At 37.6% G+C, this 22546-nt stretch overlaps 1 protein-coding gene across 1 annotated transcript; it reads right to left on the bottom strand.

The window, feature by feature from the left end:
• Positions 1-1281: 1281 nt before the first annotated feature.
• Positions 1282-21863, bottom strand: LOC121949334 (coiled-coil domain-containing protein 138-like). Its single transcript, XM_042494996.1, has 15 exons — positions 21745-21863; positions 20262-20301; positions 19914-20028; positions 19734-19834; positions 18858-19021; positions 18415-18552; positions 17473-17592; positions 16360-16437; positions 16040-16159; positions 15187-15342; positions 14914-15030; positions 12096-12309; positions 8808-8981; positions 4664-4802; positions 1282-2562 (listed from the first exon to the last, which is right to left on the bottom strand). The coding sequence occupies exons 1-15, from the start codon at positions 21826-21828 to the stop codon at positions 2436-2438; spliced, it is 1887 nt and encodes a 628-aa protein (XP_042350930.1). The 5' UTR covers positions 21829-21863; the 3' UTR covers positions 1282-2435.
• Between the last annotated feature and the right edge of the window lie 683 nt (positions 21864-22546).

Below are 22546 nucleotides of genomic sequence, written 5' to 3'. Positions count from 1 at the left end.
CAAACATAGTTTCGGCTAACTGTCATACATGAAGGGAGAGATGGAATGTGAGGAGAAATTGAAGAAACATACACGATGGTAAATAGAAAAAGCTAGATTACGTTGACAGTAACAGAAAAATTTGAGGTCTTGACTCTTCCAGGTTTTCCATTCTGTGGGAACTATGAGCCATGTTAAGTAACATCCCAAACTGCAGGGAGAAAAAACTTTAAAGGGTGCTGTAAACTGTGTAGGAGCAAACTGAACAACAGTTCAACTGTCTGAAGTTGACAAGTAAGATTACTAATCTGTCATTGGCCTAGCAAGTCAAACCAACACAAGTTTGGCTTGTAAGGGCAGCGATAGCATATTTCTCTTTAAATATGGTATTTGATTAACAGAAAATTTGAGTTTTGAGTTGAGTTGCTTTTTTTCAGTTAACACTTAGACATTTAAACTCTTTTGTACATCTTGTAAATTAATCAAATGACATTAACTGCAAGTTATATACATTAGAATAGAATAAGGTATCATTGTTTGTTTCTATATATATTCAATATTTTATTTAAGTAGTGTACAATTTCCACAGCAGCAGCAAGCGGCATCCAAAGTTCACTTAAAATCAAATTGTTCTTGCCTCTGACATTCACAGGTGATGCATTCTAAGAGGGTTAACCTGTTACCAGTAAACTTGTCCAAATCATGTTCAGACTCATCAGTTCAATTCAGGGGCCTTGACTCAACAACCAGTGCACAAGTATGATGTATCTGATAATCTACAATAAATATGTGATCCAAAGACACAACATCTGGCTAAACTTTCATCAAATTCTCTTTCTTGAAACTCTGATCTGAGCACAGTTTCACACAACTAAGTTAATCTAGGAATTCAGAGGCTGTAAGGGCCTTAAAAAAACTAGTTGCACAACTTTCAAATTCAGAACAGCACTTTCGACTACGTTTCGAATATTAGCTGTAATTGTTCCAATCCGTACAATCTCTTCCATCAACCAACACCACCAGTGTGTCCCATACTGAGACCATTACTCCCATCAACCCACCCATGCTCTGGAACAAACAAATAAGACAAGTTTATATAAAACATATGGATTTCAGCATTTCATATGCAGTCCAACCTTAACGTCCTTCAGTTCTTTTTGTTTATTGTCATTAAAAAGCTTCACAGTCACAGCCTCTCTTCCTCTGAGCACATCAGACACCCATTAAGGTCACTGGCAAGCATGATTCTCGTTTTCATCGCAGAGAGAACAGAAGACAAGACATCAGATTAGCATGGTGGAACACAAAAACAGATGGGTCACAAAGAGCAAAACATACACAACACTAAAAAAGTACTTCTGACAGATAAAAGAAATTCCAAAACACATTGCTACATAAATAAAGAATGTGCGTCTGCATATGTTAGTTTGAGGTAGAGCCGGATGGAGCCTTGAAGTACTGGACAGTTAGAAAAGTGGTTATTAAAGTTTAAACGCGCATGAAAGTCAAAGCAGCATGCTGAAGTACTGAAGCACACGTAGGGCTGGATATCGTTTAAAAACTTACAATACCAGTACCGATATAGTACCTTTAAAACAATACCAACATCAACAGAGTGGTAAATAAAGTGGTGTATATTCTGTAAAACTTCAATTAATTGCATAGACTTTAATTTTCTCTCATCACTAGAGAGAGAGAGAGAGAGAGAGAGAGAGAGAGAGAGAGAGAGAGAGAGAGAGAGATGGATAGAGAGAGAGAAGTGGAAAAAGAGAGTCACGACACTCGTTCTATAGAACGGGAGGATTATGGCACCCAGTATACTGACACAACACCTCTTTCATCCTCTTAAAACAACCCAGCTGGCCACCAAAGTTGTTAGACGCTGATATTTTGTTAAATTTGTTGTGACATCTGGTAAACAGAGAGTCTGAAGCTGCTGCTATGGCTGCTAAGTATGAGCTTCACAAAAGGGAAAGTTGTGAGAGTCCGGCCGCACAAACACAGTGGAAAGGCTAACTGTTAGTATCACAATGCTTTTCATCAACGGGTTTATCAACAGAGTCGAGCTGTTTCAGTGTCGCCGTGAGTTGTCGGGACTAATTGCAGCATTGTGTTGATGTTAGCCTGTGCTGCAGCTATGTAGCTCACTGGGAGGAAGCGACTCTGGAGATGGCTGTCACAGAAAGTCTGCTGTTTTTTTTTTTTTGGGGGGGGTAGTTCAGGATCAGACCTCTGGTGCAAAAACAATGAAATGCAGGTTTCGTTTTAATGGAGATGTTTTAATCTTACTTGATACCAACTTGATTTGGTCAATACCTCTAAAGTACAAAGTACCAATACCCAGCCCTAAACGCAAGGCAAGTCATCTTTATCCTAAGTGGGAAATTTTAAAGAGGCTGAGACAGCATAAAACAGCAAAACAAATGTGAGTGTGAGTGTGAGAGAGTGTGTGTGTGCTATCTGAGGTTGTGGAGGATAGACCTGAGGTTGAGGCAGAGGAAGGTGTGTGTGCGGTTGGCTTTGTGATAGAGTTCTTGTATTTGGTGGTGGAGGGAGAACAGTTCAAACAGACGGCGATTCTTCCTGGACAAAATCAAAGAAATACACAACAACCCGTCAGTCCAAAGACATTCAATAAACATGGTCCTGTGAGTCAGTCGCACTCCAGTATTACACCAGAGCACTACAGCTGTATAACTAGTTATGCTTAGCTCAGTTTACACTACTTGGCTGATCAGGCCAAGAATAAAGTCTAGAAGTTGGACAAGACAAATAAAATTCTGATGTATTTAAAAACACTTGGTGACCAGTTGACTAGGTTAGTAAACACACACTTGACCTGTTGAATCCAGGAAATACACACTACTAAACTTCTCCAGATGTAGAAGAAAAGTCAGGGATGTCAACAAGTTATTGGGATTCATTGTCTCGGAGCCACGAATGTCTGCACAAAATTCTGCGTTGACCCATTATATAATTGTTAAGATATTTAAGTCTGGATCAAAGAGGTCGTCTAGACAATATTTCCATTACTAGAGCCGCAGACGCTGCTAAAATGTGCAGTACCTATGAGGAGGTCTGCCTTTAGATAGTCAGCTTTCTTGGTGAGAGCAGCTCACACATGCAAGTTATTAGAGACTATGATACATAACATTCAATTAAAAATAACCCCAAATCATACTCTATTACTTGTTCAAAATCTGAAGTGAAGTACAGCATTAATAAGTTTTGTATTTATGTTTTATGTATTGTTGTCTGTGTTTTTACTTATTTGATGTGCTCTTATGAAATGTGCTCTGTTATATGTGGGCTATAATATTGCTGTTGGCTAAACTGGCACACTTACAGGAATGTTTGTTTATGCGCACTGTCCCTGTAATAATAAACTGTATATATAAAGAAATATTTTGCATTTAATATGACTTCATCACACACAAAGACCAACTGAATACATGACCATTGCAATCTAGAAATAACTTGATTTAGACTTTAAAATGATTTGCAACACAATCCTGTGGCTATAATTGACCTAATAATCCTGTGGTACCCCATGCTGGGGGTCGGGATGCTCTCTAGGGGCTATAAGATAAATCTGAAGGGTTACAAAATGATCGCAGGGCTTCTCACACACAATATATTTTTGGTGGCCCTCTATAATAACAACATCTACTGCCACATATTCATTTTCTATTTCTGGAGCTGCACTGTTCATCGGGAGCGCTGTTGGAATATATACCATTCAGTTATTCATTTCATCACACTCTCGGAGTGCAGAGAATACTCTGGGCACAGACGGAGCAGCAGTACACTTGGTGCAGTGGAAGTGAATCTTGACCAATTCATTGCTCTGGGTCTAAAAGTTTGCTTTCACTCACCTCTGCTCCCCTCATCCATCAATCTGACCTGATCAGCTCTGACTGGATCAACTAATCATTTATCCATCATGCGACAAAATCCAAAAGGTGATGCTCAGAAAAAAAAAAAAATACCTGGGGTGTGTTAATGTACCCATAAGTAAACTGATTTTGTTTTAATATATATTTTAGGGGTTACAATCCAAAAAGGTTGGGGACTTTTTCAACATGTGGTGCTGAACCCACAAGCCTTTAAGAAAATGATCAAACAAAGGCTGCTTTATACCATCGCCAAAGAAGGTCATGGTTGTTTTGTATATTGAAATTGGGTTGTGTTGTTTTTCTGGTGTTGTTTTGTGTGGGTGTGTTGTTGTGTTGGGGGCATGTGATGCATTGTGGTCATGTTTCTCTGAATGTTACATGGTTGTCTCCATGGTGTTGTGTCTGATGGAACATCAGTAACCACGATGTCAATATGTCCTGGTCTTTGTCGTGTTATCCCTGATAACATCTTATGGGCCTGTATTTTTACTACTTTTTTGTCAACTAAAGTAAGCTAAAATAAAGAAACTGTGAAACTCCAAATGCTATTACCTTTCCTTGGGAAAAGCAATACAAATAGTTTTAAGTGTATATTACTGAGTTCACATCTGGACCCAGGTTGAGCATTTGTCAGATAAAGATCAGTCTGTGCAGACACATAAAAGAAATTGTAAGAGTGCGTATGGTTGCATGTGTCCGAGCATGCAGATATTTACTACCTATGATCAGAGACATGTTAAACCTTGTTTAGTGTGTCATATTATCAGTGTGGAGATCAGTGTGTTTACCTCATGCTAGAGAGCTTCTGTAGAAGGATGGAAAGCTTCTCCAGCGATGGCAGCTCCAGACAAGGGTTTGTGAGAAGCTGGGAGGCCGTGCGAAAGAACTCCTCACAGCTACATGACTCCAGGAAGGGATTTAAGTAGCCTACAAACACACAAACACAAGAAAGAAGGATGTTATCAAAACAAGTTGTCCAATGAACCACACATGTTTATTCTATGTTAAAACTTCTGAGACAATGGAAATGATCAACTTCATATTTGCATAGAAATGAAAACTACATGGCCGCACAAACAAACCACGAAAACACTTTAACAATCAACCTGACAGGGACACAGATGCTGGTCAGGGAGACTCTGATGATTGTATTTGGAAGAGCTTCCACATTGTCACTGTTAACTCTGACCTTCCCTTCATCAAATCCTAACCTCTAACACACACAGGGAGATGAAACAGAGAAAGGACAGCAGAATCAAACCAAACAGATGGAAGCTGCACATTTTTTTAATTAATAAAAGCAAATGTGGACCTCATGAAGTCCTAAAATCAGTCAATTCCTAGTAAACAGACATTTGTTTCTCCTAAAGTCGCATTCCTGCTCCTTTCAAAACTAACTCTCCACTGTCTTCAACCACGAACAAGGGTGAGGGAACACAATCTGAGCCACAGAGAGACTTTTTTGGCTGGTACAGAGGTTCTGCTGGCATCAAATCACAGCAGAGGATTGGACGGGGAAGAATAGGATCAGTTTCAGATAAGAAAGGATAAGACGGGTAGAATACAGGATAATTTGAGAGGGATAAGGCAGGAAAGGGTAGTTTGGTCAGTCTTTTTCCAGCAACAGCATCGCCTCACTTCAAGGTTATAAAAATACATGGTACTGACATGACCTTCAACAATTATCATTTTTTTCCTTGCTCATTTTGTATCTTTCAAACCCCAGGGTTTTTAAAACTTAAACTTCCTGACTGATGGATATTTAGTGTAATGTCTGCCGATGGGAGCTGGAAAATATGGTTATGGTCTAAATTATCGGTCAGTGGCTTAACATATTGTGTGAGCTGGTAGGGGTGTAAAGCTGCAACTAATGTTTATTTTGCTTAAATTAACCCGTCTTTATTTTTTATTAATTATTAAATCATTTAGGCAATAAAATGCAAAAACACCACCATGATACTGCCTAGAGTGAAGTTTTTAATTTGCTTGTTTTATCTTACCAACAATAAAAAAAATATTTCTAATGATAAGAAACAAAAAAAAAAAAAAAAAGAGTCCACAGATTGTCATTTTAGAAGCTGAAACAAAACCAAAAAAACAAATCACTGAAATATGTTTTTCATAACTTTTTAAATATTTTTTTTAAAAAGAGGAAATACATCTGGGACTTTCAGAAACAGAATTTTCTTTTGTTTGTATTCGTTTTATATTTTATATTTTTATGAGGAGCTGTTTTTGTTTTATATGATGCTAAGAAGACACACCAGAAGCTGGGCACCCAGATATAGCTCCATCATTGTTCAAAGTAAAAGGAGACCATACTCCTATGATGTTAGCTTGGATATATTAATGAATTAAAATGTCATCAAATAAAACAAAAAATAATAATAATCATTTAAAAATCAAGGACATTTCTCAGGCATTGCTACCATTTTCCTGTATCTAAAACACATCGAACCTTGACACCACTATATCATATCAAATCGAACCATGAATTTTGTGACCAGTTACACCCATCATAAACACAGAGACTTCCCTTATGGCAGAACAAATCAAATAGTAAAAAAATTGTGGTTGTCTTGTATAAAAGTAGTTTAACCAGATCAAGGAGGGGGTTTTTTGTGCCAACACTATGAAAACATATAACAACAAACATTTCTCTACTGTGGTGAGCACAGAAATAACACAAACACACAAGTAGGTTCATATGTGACCATAGAAGTTAAATATACTGCATGAAGAAGTTTGGCAGCAAATTTACCCGCTGTTTACCAGACATCAGTCAAAGCCAGTTAAACGTCGTTATTTAATGTGTTTGTGTATCTGCATGTACCGAGTTGGTCAACTGCATTTTGTGATCCATAAATGTGATATTAACAAGTTGGGCTGTGTTAACAGGAATGTGACTGAGCTTTATTAAAGCAGTCAAAATGTAGCAGTATTACAGTGCTCTGTGTGTGTGTGTGTGTGTGTGTGTGTGTGTGTGTGTGTGTGTGTGTGTGTGTGTGTGTGTGTGTGTGCGTGCGTGCATGCGGTGACCTTTTTGTTTTGTTTTCTTTTATTGCCAACCTTCAGGTGCAAACCTTTCTCCCCCTTCCTCACCCCTGTCCCGTCTCTCCTCATTACTGCTTGTAAAACACAATAATTAGCAAGTCTAGCTAGACTTGCATGCCCCTTGAAACACAAAACTATACACACAAACACTCACACAGCTCTGGTTGCAGTCACCTCTAGCATATGGCTCGTCTGTGTATTACTGTAGCATACAAAAATCTTAAATGATATGGCTCATGACCCCAAACTTGCCCTCCACTGAAAACACACTGCAGCTGTTCTCTCCTCATCCTCCTGCACCTCCGTTAAGTCTTTTGTCTCTCTGTAAAAGATCCAGGAGGTGGTGGAGGTCCAAGGTTTTATGACAACTTCTAAATCTTTTGCCTGACCATGGTTCTGATTGATGTGAGCTCATTCAAAACGATACTTTACACATGTGTTTTTTAATGTGGGGATGACATGGAGTGATACTGCAGGAGGAGCTGGTATAAATAACATAGTGAAAGAAAAGACAGCCTATAAATCTGAAAAAGAGGAGTGATCACAGCAGCTTTCAAGGCCAGGTCAACCAGGGGCAATTTTTCAGGTAAAGTGAATCTCACTATTTTAAAAATGAGTCTTTAGGTCACAGGTGAGGTGCAGGGCAGGCTGGACATTTTACTATTTAAACATATATGATAAATAAGCAATAACTTGATTTTCCAGATAAGATGACAAATGTACCAAAATGTTACTAATTGCTACAGTAGTGTTGCTATAGTACCTAACTTCAAAAAAATGCTGCTTCTTGTGTTCTGAGTCATGTTTTGACTTAATTTTGACTTACAGGGTGCAGTAAAAACAATATTTCTTCTGCTTTCTGTAGCACCTTGTGTGGCAGCATGCTTGCCTACTTAACCTTTAGACATCTTACTAAAAGGTATCATGGTAAATTGGGGCAGTGCAATATATTGACATTATATTGACGTTGTGAATATTGTAATATTGTGTTATTTTTTCCTTGTTTATAAAGCTGTGATACAGTAAAGCTCTTTAAGAGCATACATTATTTGCCTTTAGCCATGTTGTCATTTTTTCCACATCACTGATGATTATTAATTTAAAAACTCATTGTTTCAAAATGCTGTGAAAGCACCAGTAGCTAACCCTACAATACCTTTGCAGTATTATTGGGGTATTCGATAAAAAAACGTATTGCAATATTTGATTCCCTCCACATTGCCCAGCCCTGTGGTAAATGCTGTTATTTCAGCAAATACCAAAACAGGATTAAAAACTTTAAACAACCATAGATATCAAACACTAGATTGAAACCACCCAGATTGTGGTGACAGCAGTGACAGAAAGATGTCTGCTGTGCTGTTTTCTTAGACAACCACAGCTGATCATGCTTGTGCCTGAACCCTCTCTGTCAATGGGGAAACAATGTGTTGTATCTTTTTCTTGTTGTTTCTTAAAGCAAAACTTTGCTTTCTACAACTTCCTCTCAGATAAATGTGCATTTACCAGCAAGCCTGGGTCCACAGTGTAGTGTCTGATAAGAAAACTACAGCAGAGCAATAATTATTGTTTATACATACAATACATACAATGATTCTTCCAGAAAACATTTTTCTGACATTTCACACATCAATTATGTGAGATGTCATATTATGATGAAAACAAACCGACAGACTGTCATTTTCAAAAAATACACTCAAAACACACATTTAGCTGAATACTGAAAATGAAGTTGAATATTAAAATGAATGCACATTATATGGATTCTCCATGTAAAGACTGTTTGGCTTGTCAAAAGCCATAACTCTTGGTGCAGTCTCATGATTATACAGGGGTGATGAGTTCTACGCTATCGTCATCTCAGACATGCATACTTACGGGACTGCTCAGTTAGCTGCATCAGGATGTCTACGGGTGTGTTCAGACCTCCGCGGCCAGCCCGAAGCATCCACAGCAGCACGCACACTCCTCCACAGTGGATGAATAGACCTCGGCTCTCCTCGCACATCAGCTCAGTATGAAGACTGTCCAGAGCCTGGGCCAGTATGTCAGCTGCAGACGGGACAGAAAGAGACAGATACACATACATACAGAGACACTGGATTTGGTTTAAGATCGAGCTTTTAAATAATTTCAGTCTTACACTGGAGTTTTACACTTTCAACTGAAGCCAAGTCATAAAGTCCTATGATAAGAATATAAGCTAAATATTATATGCAATTTTAATTTTAACAACTCTAGAGACTTATCTAGGGTTGAAACTAATGATTATTTTATTGTTGATCAATCTGCCAATCATTTTCTAGACTTATCGATCAACTGCCGGGTCTATAAAACAGTGAAATGATGCCCATCCAACTATCAAAGAGCACAAGGTGACATCAACAAATGCCTTGTTTTGTCAGACCACTGGCTCAAACACAATAACTTCGTCTTATGTCTAACCAAACAAAAGAAGACGTATAACTGTTAAGTACCTACAACCATCAAATGTTTGAAAACTGGAAAAATGACATAAATGATTAATGGATTATAAAAACAGTGGTTTATTCATTTAATTCAGACTGATTAATCACTGCAGCTCTAATTTCATCTTGGTTCTATTGTTATTATTGTCTGACTTGTTCAAAAACAGTAAACATGTCGGCCATCTACCCTTTTCCCACTGTATCCCCACAATCCAAACTTAATGCCTGCCATTCTTCCTCAGTCCCTTTTCAAGTCCAGAACCCATTTTGCAGACAAATTTAAACAAATGATTTGTGATCACATCAAATAGCTCTGAGAATTTCTTAAGTTCTACAAAAATGCTTTTCGAATGTCCAAAAGTGCTGGATTTATACAACCTGACATGGGATAAAAGCTTTCTTTTTTATTATGGACTGAGTTTGGTTAGCTCAGTCTCAAAATGGTACCTATTATGTGTAAGATCCCAGCAACTGTGCGGGGGAAGAAACATCTCCATTATACTCAATCTGGTTTCATGTCAATCCAGAGAAGAAGAGAAAGAAAACCTGGTGAGCAGATTGACAGAAAATAGCCGATACAGAGACATACAGATGGAGCCCTCGAGCATTACGAGCAGATGGAAGGTCAGTTCAGAGGAGAGAGTTTCATAAAATATGTCAGGATATGTACGCTGCACCCACTGAGTACCCTAGGATTTATAGTGTGGAAGGACAGGGAACAAAGATTTGGATGTAGATTAAAGCTCCTTGCCCTTCTCAAATATTTGCATCTTATTTGTATATTGTTTTCACTGGGGCAATTGGGCTCTGTAACGATAATGCTCTGTCTCAAAAAACAAACAAGCAAAAAACTTTAAGATAGACATGAGCAGTTATCCAAAGATTGTTTAAGACATATGGGAGTTGCAAATCAAAGCATTGAAGAAATAACCTGATGATGGAGCTTGATAAAACGTCAGGGGATAACTAAGGTCGCTCCAATGATCGTCTGGAGAACATAAATGTCTGCCATAGTTCCACAGACATTCATTACATTTTTCTTAAGATATTTCACTTAAAGCCAAAAAATGTCAATTTGCTGGTGGCAATAGATGAAAAAACAAGTACTGCCAAAGTTATCTGGATAAATTCTTCCAGATCGTCCACATCTGTTCAAACATTCATACTGAGCCATCCAATAGTAGTCAAGACAGTTCACTGCAAATCAAAAATGCCAACCTTTTGTTGGCACTAAAAGAAATGTCAGGTGATCACTTAAGTCATTAGGAATAATCATTTGTGTGCATGTACAAAATGTCATTGCAATACATTCAATAATTAAACAGGACAGAGCAAAACAATACTTTTGAGTTTTGTCTGTCTCTGTTTTGCACTCAAACTGAAATATATAGGCCTACTTCTATTAGCATCCATGTGGACATTTAAATTAAAATGTGCAAATGCATTTCCTAGTTATCTCCTTAAATGTTTTCAGAAACATATTTTAGTGTAGTGTTTAGATGTAAAATGAGAAAGTTTGAGACCCCTCCTCACGTTTTGGCTCGACTATTTGAAGCCGAGCCAAAACGAAGCACAATGCAATAGCCGGAGCAAACTTTTTCATTTTCAAGCTACACAGAACAATAAATTATGTTTCTGCAAACCTTCGAAGCAAGAAATTAGCAATGCAGCGACATAATCTTGATTCATATTTGATCGACGCTGCCTACTTTGACTTAAGTTTAAGAGCAGGTTCACAATGGACATGACTGACAGCTGAGTTAGAGTCTCCTCAGCTGTAATTTGTCATTTTCCTTCAGCTGCTGTAGATTCTTACAAATGTTCTTAGAAGCACTTTGAGGAGGAGGAACACGACTTTTTAAAGGACTATCTTTTGATATACTACTGTATATGTATTGACAGTTTCAGCAAATATGACAAGAAGTTATTTTCAGAGAAGTTACCCACTGAAGCTTTAATGTCTACTTTCTTATTTCAGCAGAAAACATTTCTCTGTCCGTCACTCTATTCAGTCTGTGATGCCAACAGTAGACGAATTGCAAATGTCAGAGTTCTGTGATTTCTCAACGCGGGAGATTTAACATCCCAGCTTGGAAATGTAGATCTTATTTTTTCAGCTCTCATGACAGTAAAATTCTCCATTGAAAGACAGTAAATAATACTGAGGTGTAATACATAGATGAAAAATAATAATCAGTTATATACTAGTGTGGAATCAACTCAGGTAAACTGCTTTCTATTGACAGCAGATTCTAAATGCTGAATCAATTTAGGCAATTTATCAACTAGTGATCAAAAGGAAATCAATTGGAACATTTTGATCATTAATAAACAATTTAAATTATTTAATAACCGAAAATTATTTGCTAATTCCCATTTCTTAAAGGCAAAAATGTGTTGATTTTCTGAGTTTTCATATTCTATCTTTGGGTTTTGGACACTAGGTCAGACAGAACAAGCAATTTAAGGATATCATTTTCAGCTCTAGGAAATTGTCATGGCCATTTTGCTCTTTTTTTCTTTATCACCAACGCTCTGTTGATAAATTAATAATAAATAATCAATATATTTATTGATCATTAAATAATTACAGTCATATCTGATCCATTATTCCTACCATTCTTTCCAAATTTTTAAGATCATTTTGCATTTTCTAAATATAATGCCTCAGAAGAGTATGTTAATGTGTGTTCAGTACCTTGTGTGACAGTGCGGAGGATGATGAGGGTGGAGAGGATCCGTGTGTGAGGACAGGGGCTACGATAAAGGGGCCAGCTCCTGTAGGGACCACCTGCAGCCCCACTGCAGGAATTGGGCAGGTCCGGATCTTCAGACTGAGGTACCATTAGCTGGGTTGGAGGCTTTGACACTTCCTCTCCTATCCGCCGCAGGGTGGCAGACAGCGTTACATGCTGTACAGATAAACACAAACACACACACACAAACACAAACACACACACAGTGGTCACAGCACAGAATTCATGTCTGTGTCTGCACTCAGTTACTTTTGTTATATAAAATAGGAATGATATGCCTACAATGATCTTCATCAAACACCAGCATAGAAAATACAAGCTCAGCCTGACAGGGAGCCAGCAGGCTCCTTCTCTGACTTCCCCAAATAACAAATGGAGCCAATAAATCAGCAAACTACAGCTACTATCCAAGATTTATGTATTTCCAAAGCATTGCGGAGCTGGTGGTTTTCAAACTCACTACATCCTTCACTCTCTTTCTCTCCCTAAAGTAACCGTCACCTCCTTAGGGACCCAAGATTTTGTGTTATCTCCCTTCTTCCATTTGTGTATTGTGGCCCAACAGTGGATGGTTTTGTCTTAAAAGTGAACACATATTGCAGCAATAAGGGAGCATGTGATTCCAGTTCAACATCAAGCATGTCACTGAGCAGATATGACATGGCCTGACAAACAAACACAAGCCCGCCCTGCAGCAGGACTGGAGAAGAGGACTGAAGCTGGGAAGTCAGAGGCTGTGAGTAGGGCAGGGGGGTGACAGCTGGAGAATAGCTCATAGTTGGGACTGGGAGGTTGGAGGTGGCCTTTACAATAAGATCTGCCTCCACAGTGGGATTGGACAATAGATCAAAATTTTCCTCTCATCCATTACCCATTCAACCAGAACAGCTGATGCACAGACAGTATTTGTCATGGGGGGCTCTCAAGGGATTCAGGGCCCTTATCAAAGCTGCAAAGACAGGGACAGCCTGTTTTAATGTCTAGACTCTGTTCAACACACAGAGACAGGCAGGGGACTTCAGATAACCACACTTCTCATCTGAACACAAGATGGAACTTGACAGGACCTCCAAACATTAAAGCCCACCATGCTGTGAGGGGAGATGTAGCGATAAAGTGGATATCCCCTGCTTGAAGTGGATGTGTACCTCTCTGATGTGTAGCTACAGTATGTCTTGGGGGAAAACTGTGTGTTGTGTTTGGTTTCTACTGCGATGATTTTGTGAAAGTGACCCAGCAGCTTTCTGTAGAACACTCATCTCTTGCAAGGCCAAACACCAATAACTGAGGAAGGTGCAAGCCACAGAATTAAGAGCCTTTTGTAATACAGTGTAATCTCACTACCCTGTGTTGCTGCTTTTAGACTGCTCACATAATCTATTATGAAAGAAGATGGATGCAGCTAAAAGAGATGGATTTCCAAAAACCTTTTTTTAGGGGAATAAATAGGCTTTCTTTTCATCTGATGCTCCCTTTGGCAGCAAATGTGTGGGATTATATATTTTCCACCAACAGCTGCCAGAAAACAGAAGATAGAAAATATCAAAAAAATTGCAGCATACCTCCCTGTTTAGTTAGTCCTTATTATCTGATTACCCTTCCGTCACTGTCTTTATTATATATATTTTTTGCACTGTGGTTGGATATTCACTGAAAGGTTTAATGAAACAGAAAAATGATGGACTGTGTGTGCTGTGATTTTGCTGCTGTGATCAGACAAAACTGCCAGTTATGTGACACCATCTGGCCAACAAATGACTTTTATGTTAAGTCAATTCAAAGGGAATGGCCGTCAAGCTAATAGGAACATTTCCTGAACATCACAAACATTGCTCTTTGAACTGTCACAGTCTCAACCATTGGCCTGGCTCCTTAAAATCAGAATATTTATTGGTGAAAATTTGTAAAACCTATAAACAATTAATAAACTACATACCCACGTTCCTGGGTTCTAACTTAACTCCCGAAATACAATTTAAACCCTTCTGAAGTAAAGCTTCCCAATCACAAAATGTGTTCTTGATTATAAAATGATAATTATAAGTGATGCATGGCATAAATAAAACACCATGGAAATGATTAAATTATAAATTAGCTCACACATTATAATAACATTTGTTGCTTATACATATTCATTAATTTATTCAAATCACACTCTTGCCTCCCCAGTACAGAATTGTTAAAGTCTTATCTTTTAAAATACATTCAATTCAGTTTAAACTTTTTGTTACCTTTAAAAAAATACAAAAAAATATAAATAATGTATTTGTGCTAGATCGTACATGCATCCTCCTATGAAACAGAGAGAGTGGTTGGAGTTAATCTTTGTCTGTTTCACAATATGTTCCGCTAGTTAGGCTGCTGTTACACCAGACAGCGTAAAATCCTACCACCGCTTTGGGCACCATTGTGACTGCCTGACAATTTCTCGCTGCATGTGCACCGGTGTGCATGAAGGAACGCTACTGTACTCGTGAACTGCGTACTCTCTTGCAATTCTACAATGCCAATTTTATCAGAGACTACTGTGATGGCGTAACTGAAATTATATTATTTCAGGCTAGGTCTACCTTCTGTTCTGTGACCATCCCAAAATAAAGTTTTTATCATCCCTTATACATTTTTTACATCCCTAAGATGCTGGAATACCCTTAAGTTAGAGCCCTGTGTTGTATTGATAATGTAGTCATATTGTACGTTCTATGATGCATTCTGTGAAAGTCCAGATTCCCCAAAGCAATAATCAAATCTTATCTTTACCTGTGTACTGCTGTCCATGTGTCTCAAAGCCCAGTGGATGAGGCGAAGAAGGTTGAGGAGGAGGTCAGGTTCTGATAAAGGACTACGATGAAGCTGATCTGCTAAAAGCGGCAGCACCTAAACAACCAAAGATAATTTATGACTTAAACTTAGTCGAAAATTTGTTCGTGTATTGATCGAAAGCTCTTTTGTGACCAGGATACCAAAATAGGTAATGAAATACAGTTCTAATAAAAGTCAGAGATCATGGTGAAGGTACAGAGAAAAGGCCACCTTAAGGCATCTCTCATTGAGCACGACCTCTGGCGGCAGACACTGGCTGGCACCTTTCCCTTCGTTTCCTGCTATGGAGGAGAGCGTCTGCCCGTCAAGTAGTACCCAGTCCAGTAGAAGTGCGAGAAGCTTTGTTGAGGTGGGACTGGAGCTGCCCTGAAAAAGGAAGGTAAAAATATAAAAGGTTAAATTTTATTTCTAAAGCAGCCATCTCCAAATTATATTGTCACTAACAGGTGACCTTACTTAAAGTTTTTATTTTAGTAAGACCATTATCATCTGTCAGACACACATCTTGATCTGGATTTTATAATATGTCCTGCATGAAGTCACAATGAGCTCCTTAGAAGTCTGGATTTAAAGAAACGTGACTAGAAGTTATAACTGCATATCTATCTGAAGTTCAGCCATGGGACATTCAGGTATATTCTTAAAAGTGTGAACATTACATCAAGACTGTGATTTCACCGGGAAGCCTAAATGTGTTAATTAAACTGAGGGAAAAAGTACAGTGATGGAATAAAAGTTTGGTTCAGTCAAAGTTTTCAGAATAGAGAAAGAAAAACACCATCTGCTACGTGGCAAATGCAGCTGTATCCACTGATAATTCATCTTAATCAACAACAGTGATGATTACAAAATCACAAACGATGATCAGCCGAGTGTGGTTTGTGGAGGACCGTTGTTCTGTTTCAGGCTTGGATATGTGTAAATTGGTGTGTTAGTGTGTTTCTAACCATGCTAAATGATGTGCACAGTATTTCTTCAATAAACACATGGACTTCAAATTAAGTAATGCAGCCTAAATTAGAGCAAATCCTATTGATAGGCAGTACATTAAACTGTAACCTACCTTGTTGCTAGGTTTTCCAGTGGCAGCAGCTTTCTCCTTTTTGGATGGTTTTATACACTCTGTGCCCTTAACGCTCACTTTCTGACAGCCTCTTGTTGCCATGCTGAGCTCATATTTCCTCTGTAAAAAAAAAAAAAAATGGTTTAATCAATCATTATAGACAAAATAGAAAAAAAAATATAATCAACAGTTTTCGATTTTGTGAAGGTGAACATTGAATATTGGAACTTTAAGTGCTTTTTGCAACAAACTGCCTTGACTTGAGTTTTAAAAACATGAATCAATGACTGAATGTGCATTAGTTATCAATATGTTCTTACCTGTAGGTTTTCAAGTCGAGCCTGCACCCTCTTGGATTGGTTCTCCAACTTTTTATTCTGCTCACTGATCTCATTCAGCTGTTGATTTAAAAAAAACAAAAAACAACAAAAAAACATTGTCAATCTGCTATGCAAGACCACTGTCTACAAAAATATTCCTTAATAAGATAAGAAAATCCTTCATTAGTCCAACAAGGAGGAAATTTTCATTGTTACAGCAGCAAAAGGATTTCAGATCAGGTATCTACAAGATAAATAGAACAAAAAGAACAAGAAGAATATAAATAGTAGAAAAACAAGATGCAAAACTATAAACAGAAATAGGAATTGAGCTAAAAAATAGTATTTATACTAGAACAGTATAAATAGTTAAAACAGGATGTAAAACTCTACTATAAAAAAACGTGAACATTTTGTTTCATTCCATGCATGCAAAATAGCCCATTTTTGAAACAAGGGGGGATTCATTTAATAGCAACAAAAGGACATAAAGCTCCCAATAGACACTAAATACCAAGAAAAGAATACAGATTGAATGATTTTATTCATACATCACTGATGTGTGATTCAGCCTACAGGAGGGTTATGTAATAGCGCCCTCCTGTGGTCCATGTAACTAACTGTTCAGTATGGGCCTTCTAACCTGTACCCTATAATTTAAGTAAAAGTTATATTAGTTTTGGTCACTTTATTTTGGGGAAAGAAGGTTCCAGTCAAACATTAGCTGGTTCTTGTCGTATGAATGGATATCAGAATATCAGGATTGGTTGCTGTCAACTTGACTTTTGATATTACTCTCAAAACGAAACATAAAGCACTTTATGTTCAGCTCTACAGATAATAAATCCTGCACAGTTAAATACAATGATAAAATTAAGACTTGTAATCATAACAAGCTTTAATCAGAAAGAACTTAAAATATCTGTAGACTCATTGGTCAAAATTTAAGTATCGGGATTTAGCTGACATTTCCTTGAAATGTTTGTCTATTTAAGACGCTGCAACCTTTCTGCCCTAGTTAATATAATTAAGAATGTTGTAAGAAACTCAAACCTTCAAGGTACCAACAAAATGCAACCAGAAAATCATGGTTTGTGTGCGCTCACTTCTAACCTGTTTCTTCATGTTGTCATTCAGCTCCTTGATGGTGTCAAAGTTGGACTTGAGCCTCTTGTTTTCCTTTGTCCTCTCTCGAAGAAGATCCTGCAGCTGGCTCACCTCTTGCTTGTGTTTCTGGTGACAAAAAAACATTTGCACATAATAAGCAGTGCAACCACACCAGCAATACTTTGCAACGCTTTAGTGATCCATAACACTCACTTGAGTTTGCTATCAAAATTCTATAATAGTCCATTGCATCGCCCCTCATGTGATGGGCAGTCCTTACTGACCGTGACACAAATGATATTGGCTTAATTTGATTTAATTAGTCTGACTATTTGATTTGGACAGCACCATGGGCTAAAAACAATAGGAACATAGATCGTCCAAATTATTACATTTCAAGACAGTGCATTTCCTGAAAACATGTCTGGTCTGGGCTTCATTGAAACTACCTGTGTGAATACTGGAATGTATGTACACAAATTAGTTTACACCTATTTTCCTACACAGAAATGCAGATTTACATTCAGTTTGGAAGACAGGTTTGGCAGAAACATACAGCACATCCCTTGTATTGAAAGTGGCTGGATGGAGTCAATAGGTATTTTTCACTATTCTAATGTGTCTTCTCGCTTACTACACTTGTGAGAGAGAGAGATTTGAGAATAGAGGAGTCAAATCTGCCAAATGAGTATTCCTTGGTTTCATAGCATAAGTCTTTAGTGTCATCAGTTACTGTGCCACTGTGGAGGTGTAGTATTTATATGTCATGCCACTTGAAAAGATATGTTTCCTCACTCTAAGCTCCTCCAGAGGCCTCCTCAAGGTGCATTCAAGGGATTAAAAGATTCTCCATGATGGCAGAAGGGGAACAATTTCTGGATCACAGGAGGAATGACAATGCAAAGACGTATAAGTTAACAAAATGAAAAGCATTAATGTGTGTCTGACCTCCTCTACAGATACTATGCGAGTGTGTAGCATCTCCTCCAGCCCGGCCAGCCTCCCAAAAGCTTCCTCCTGTTGCTTCAGCCTCCTCTCTCGCTCCTGTAGCTCCCTCTCCCACTGCTGCTGGCTTTGTCGCTCTGCCTGTATACACATATATAGGTACTTTACTGCACAATATTCCTTCTCCAAAATAAACTATTATTTGATTCTAAAACTCAAAATTATTCTTCACAATCAACACAAGCAAGTAAAGCCAACACAAATACACAGGCACCCTTGTATCATATTATCTGCATTTAGATTGGTGTAAAATGCTGTGCACACATTCGTAAGTATCCTCTAAAAACACACAAGGGAACTTACAACTAATTACTTCCTCTGTTTTGTATTTCTCTCAATTGGATTTAATGATAAACTGTTATTAAAATGTTTTTTTGCTTTTTCACCTTAAGTTGTTCATAGATGGTCATCATCTCCCGGTACACCTTTGCTAGTACTAAGGAGGAGGAATGGCACGAGTCAGGAAGTTGCCAAGCTCTCTGCGAATCCCTGTCGGTCTCGATTTCCTGGGACCCCGGGCTGCCATCCAGATAGGAGGGCAAGGTCACATCTGGAAAAAGAGAGGTACAATAGAGGGAAGCCTACAGGGTGTCAATAGGTGTCAGACACTTATATTTAATGCTTTTTAAGAGCATTTCAGGATATCTTTTATTCAAATTTAAATCCTCTTTCTCTTATCCAAGAATTGCTGGTAAGTATAGGGTATGTGGTCCTAAGCAGAGGTAAGTTTTATGTAGGAATATATTTATCAGAGAGAGTTAGGTTAATCTTCATGTTGCTAGAAAATAAGTGCAAGTATCAAGTAAAAACAAAGTATTATTTTAAGTGATAGGTTCAAAGCTTCGGAACATCAGAAATGTAGACTGCCAAAAATAAATATTACTGATGTATGTTTTGATGAAGGTCTAATGGACCAAAAGCTCAGAATTAAGTGGAAAAACTGCATAGATGTAAGTGTGTGGCAATCAAGGCCTAATTTTTATGAAATCCAATTTAAGATATTTTATGACTTTTTAAGGACCTGCAGGCATCCTGGCCTAAAAATAGCTCAATATCTACCTATAACAGAAGCTGTCAGAAAAAGTCACAAATTTGAGCAACAATAGGACACTAAGTAAACCCATTTCAAGAACTCAGACAAAATGCAATGGCCTATTTTATGATCTGGGTTTGATATAAAAGGTGGTCAGTTGTCAGAAAACATTAACAATGGTAACTGGTATCTTGCTTTGACACACACACACACACACACACACACATACCTGTCTCTGTAAACAGCACCTGAGAGTCCTGAAGTGGGGCAGCATTAGAGTCCTCACTCAGGTCCTCACTACTGCCATGGAGACCACGATCACTGCCAAACCTTAGAAAAGACAGCAACTTGTTTTGTGTAATACCCAAATGCGAAAAAATAGAATATGTAAAAGTAATTGTACGCTTACTGGTTGGGATGGTTGGTAACTGCTTTGAACAGCTCATGTAAAGCTTTGCTGTAGCATTTCAACTCTTTGGTTGGCTGTTTGGATCTGCTGGCTAATAAGAGCCTTTGTGCTGCCTCTGAAATATTAAACATAAAGGTGTTTAATTTTTTTCATGTTGAGGATCGTCAGCTAGATGTGGGGTTAGACCATTGAGTGTGACCTGATAGATGTAAGACAAACACATGCACATTGCCTCATGCCTTTTAAATAATATAAAAAAGTGTGCAGAATGTTGGGAGATTTTCTAAAACCCAATCGAGAACCTGTGACTATCTAAGCATGTGGAGGCCCCGTGTAACATGCACTCACCATCAGTGGTTCCGGAGGTAATGTCCTCTGCTGGTGATGACTATGAAACAGAATGACATGTTTTAGGGCAAAGTACCAGCAACTTGACATTGCTATTATGCTCTGAGGGGCGTCCCTAAATTTTGGCAATTAAAAATCACAGATAAAATAATAACAAAATACTGTAAAACTTAAAATAAAATCCTTGTCCCAATTAGACACCAAGTCTCTTTAACTAGCCAGGTGTGGCAACATATTTTGGCAAATAAAGGTCTGTCTCAATTAGAGGCCTGTCTGGTTACCATAGAGTTCATTTTTACAGAGGTTCTTTGGATGTATAAAACTGGGTTTTTGGCTACCTACTGGACTTAATATTAGTTAGCTGCTTAGATCACATATACGAATATGTATATATGTTTAAACTTTTGTCAATATGGACATGCTACACACATGGTTAGCTTGGTAAGATTATCTATAATAATAATAATAATAATTTCACTTCATTTAAAAGAAACTGTGAGCATCAAAGACAGCATTATTGACGTAGTAGACAAGTAAAATGCAAAAAAGAGATTAGTACATGTAGAGGACTATTTTTTAAAAAGCTAGGGAAAAATGTCCAGTGAACTGTATTTTTGGCCATATATTTAAATGTATTTAACAGAATTAATATCATTTTTAAGCATTTTTAGTCAGGTCATTTCTTGCGTTGTATTTTTTTTTCACTTTCGCATTTTTGTTTGTTTGTTTGGAATTTTTTGGCAAATTTTCAGGCAATTTTCTTTAACTTTTCACAGATTTTTTTCTAACCTCTGGGTCATTACTTACTTTGCTGCTCATTAATGTCTTCCCATGTTTTTTTTTAATAAAATGAAGCCAATTTTCTCAGGTCTCAAAAGGTAAATAAATAATTTAACTGTATTTCCATCTTTGCTGAGCAAGTTTTGTGTAAAAAGAATTAAAAGCCTGTCACATGTAGATGCCTGTCCCTAATATAAGCCTGCTGGGTTCAATAATTTAAGCAAACAATAGCCCGGGCAATTAATTGAAGTTTTACGGCAGAATAATTTAAATGTGTTCGCCCCTCCCTTCAGCTAAAATAAAATAAAATAAAATAAATAAATCAATAAACCAAAACATTAATTTCCCCAAAATAACGAACAGTCCCTTGTGACAATAAGCGACTAGTGCAAAAAGTTTGTTCATTTAGCTAACGCTTACTTTACACAAATTGATTATGAGCAAAAAGGCAGAACTGACTCTTTATAAAGTGAAGTTACAATCTACTTTAGCTTCACTAAAGTTTGATGTGAAGTAACTTTAAGCTAGGTTAGCATTACGTGATATTAAAGGCTCAATCACACAATTTGACCACTGACAGAAGACTGGACATGCTAGCTAACCTGAATAGCATCAACAGGAAAGCAGTGTTGTTGTAACATGACGTTACCAAACAAGCTGACTAAATGTGTGACAATACTTCAAGTTTACGCTAAACTCAAACCTGTTTCCTCTTCTCCAAATATTTCTGCTTGAGCTTCTCGACGGTATCAGCGACGTCGTCTCTATCTTTAAGCTGCAGGTTCATAGCTGTTACCGTAACTACACTGTTGACAAACTGCATTTATCTCTGCTCGTTTAGTGTCAAGAATCACAGCACACAGTCCCTTTCCGGTTTGAACTTTCCAAATTAAAAGCACTGTCATGAATACATGTAGTTTTAGAGCACTATGATATACATTATTTTGAAAGTCAAATCATAAAATTTCCGGTATTTCTCTACTTTACTGTGAAAATTGACTTTTGCTGGTCGGTTGGGAAAAAAGTGGAAACAACAAAACTCAATCCGAATTTGGCGGCTGAGGGATCATGTGATATGAAGCTTTTTGTTTTCCTTGAGTATCGCCCTCTAGCGGAGGAAGATAGCACCAAATAGTTGATGACTGCACTGACCACACATTCAAATTCCACCTCGAGACCCACCTTTTTAAATCTGCTATTAATGTTTGGTTTGTCGACATTTCATGTCTGTCTGTCATGCTTTATTAATCTTGTTTATATTTGCTGTATGTTTAACTGATTTTAATTTACTTAATTTGTTTGTTTTTTTTCACTGTAAAGCGTCTTTGGGTTGTGAGAAAGCTATTGTTATATTATTACTATTATTATTATTATTATTATTATTATTATTATTACAACAGATGATATCTAAAGACTAAGCATTCGAAGGGACATGATTCTCAAACCTGTTTTGATAATCTTAAAAAGTTTAAATATATCTTATAAAGAAAGACGATTATTTGTGC

The sequence above is a fragment of the Plectropomus leopardus genome, chromosome 10 (genome assembly GCF_008729295.1).
Source record: "Plectropomus leopardus isolate mb chromosome 10, YSFRI_Pleo_2.0, whole genome shotgun sequence".
Taxonomy (NCBI): Eukaryota; Metazoa; Chordata; class Actinopteri; order Perciformes; family Serranidae; genus Plectropomus; species Plectropomus leopardus.
Note: the sequence above shows the minus strand (reverse complement) of the source record. Positions and strands in the feature narration are given on the sequence as shown.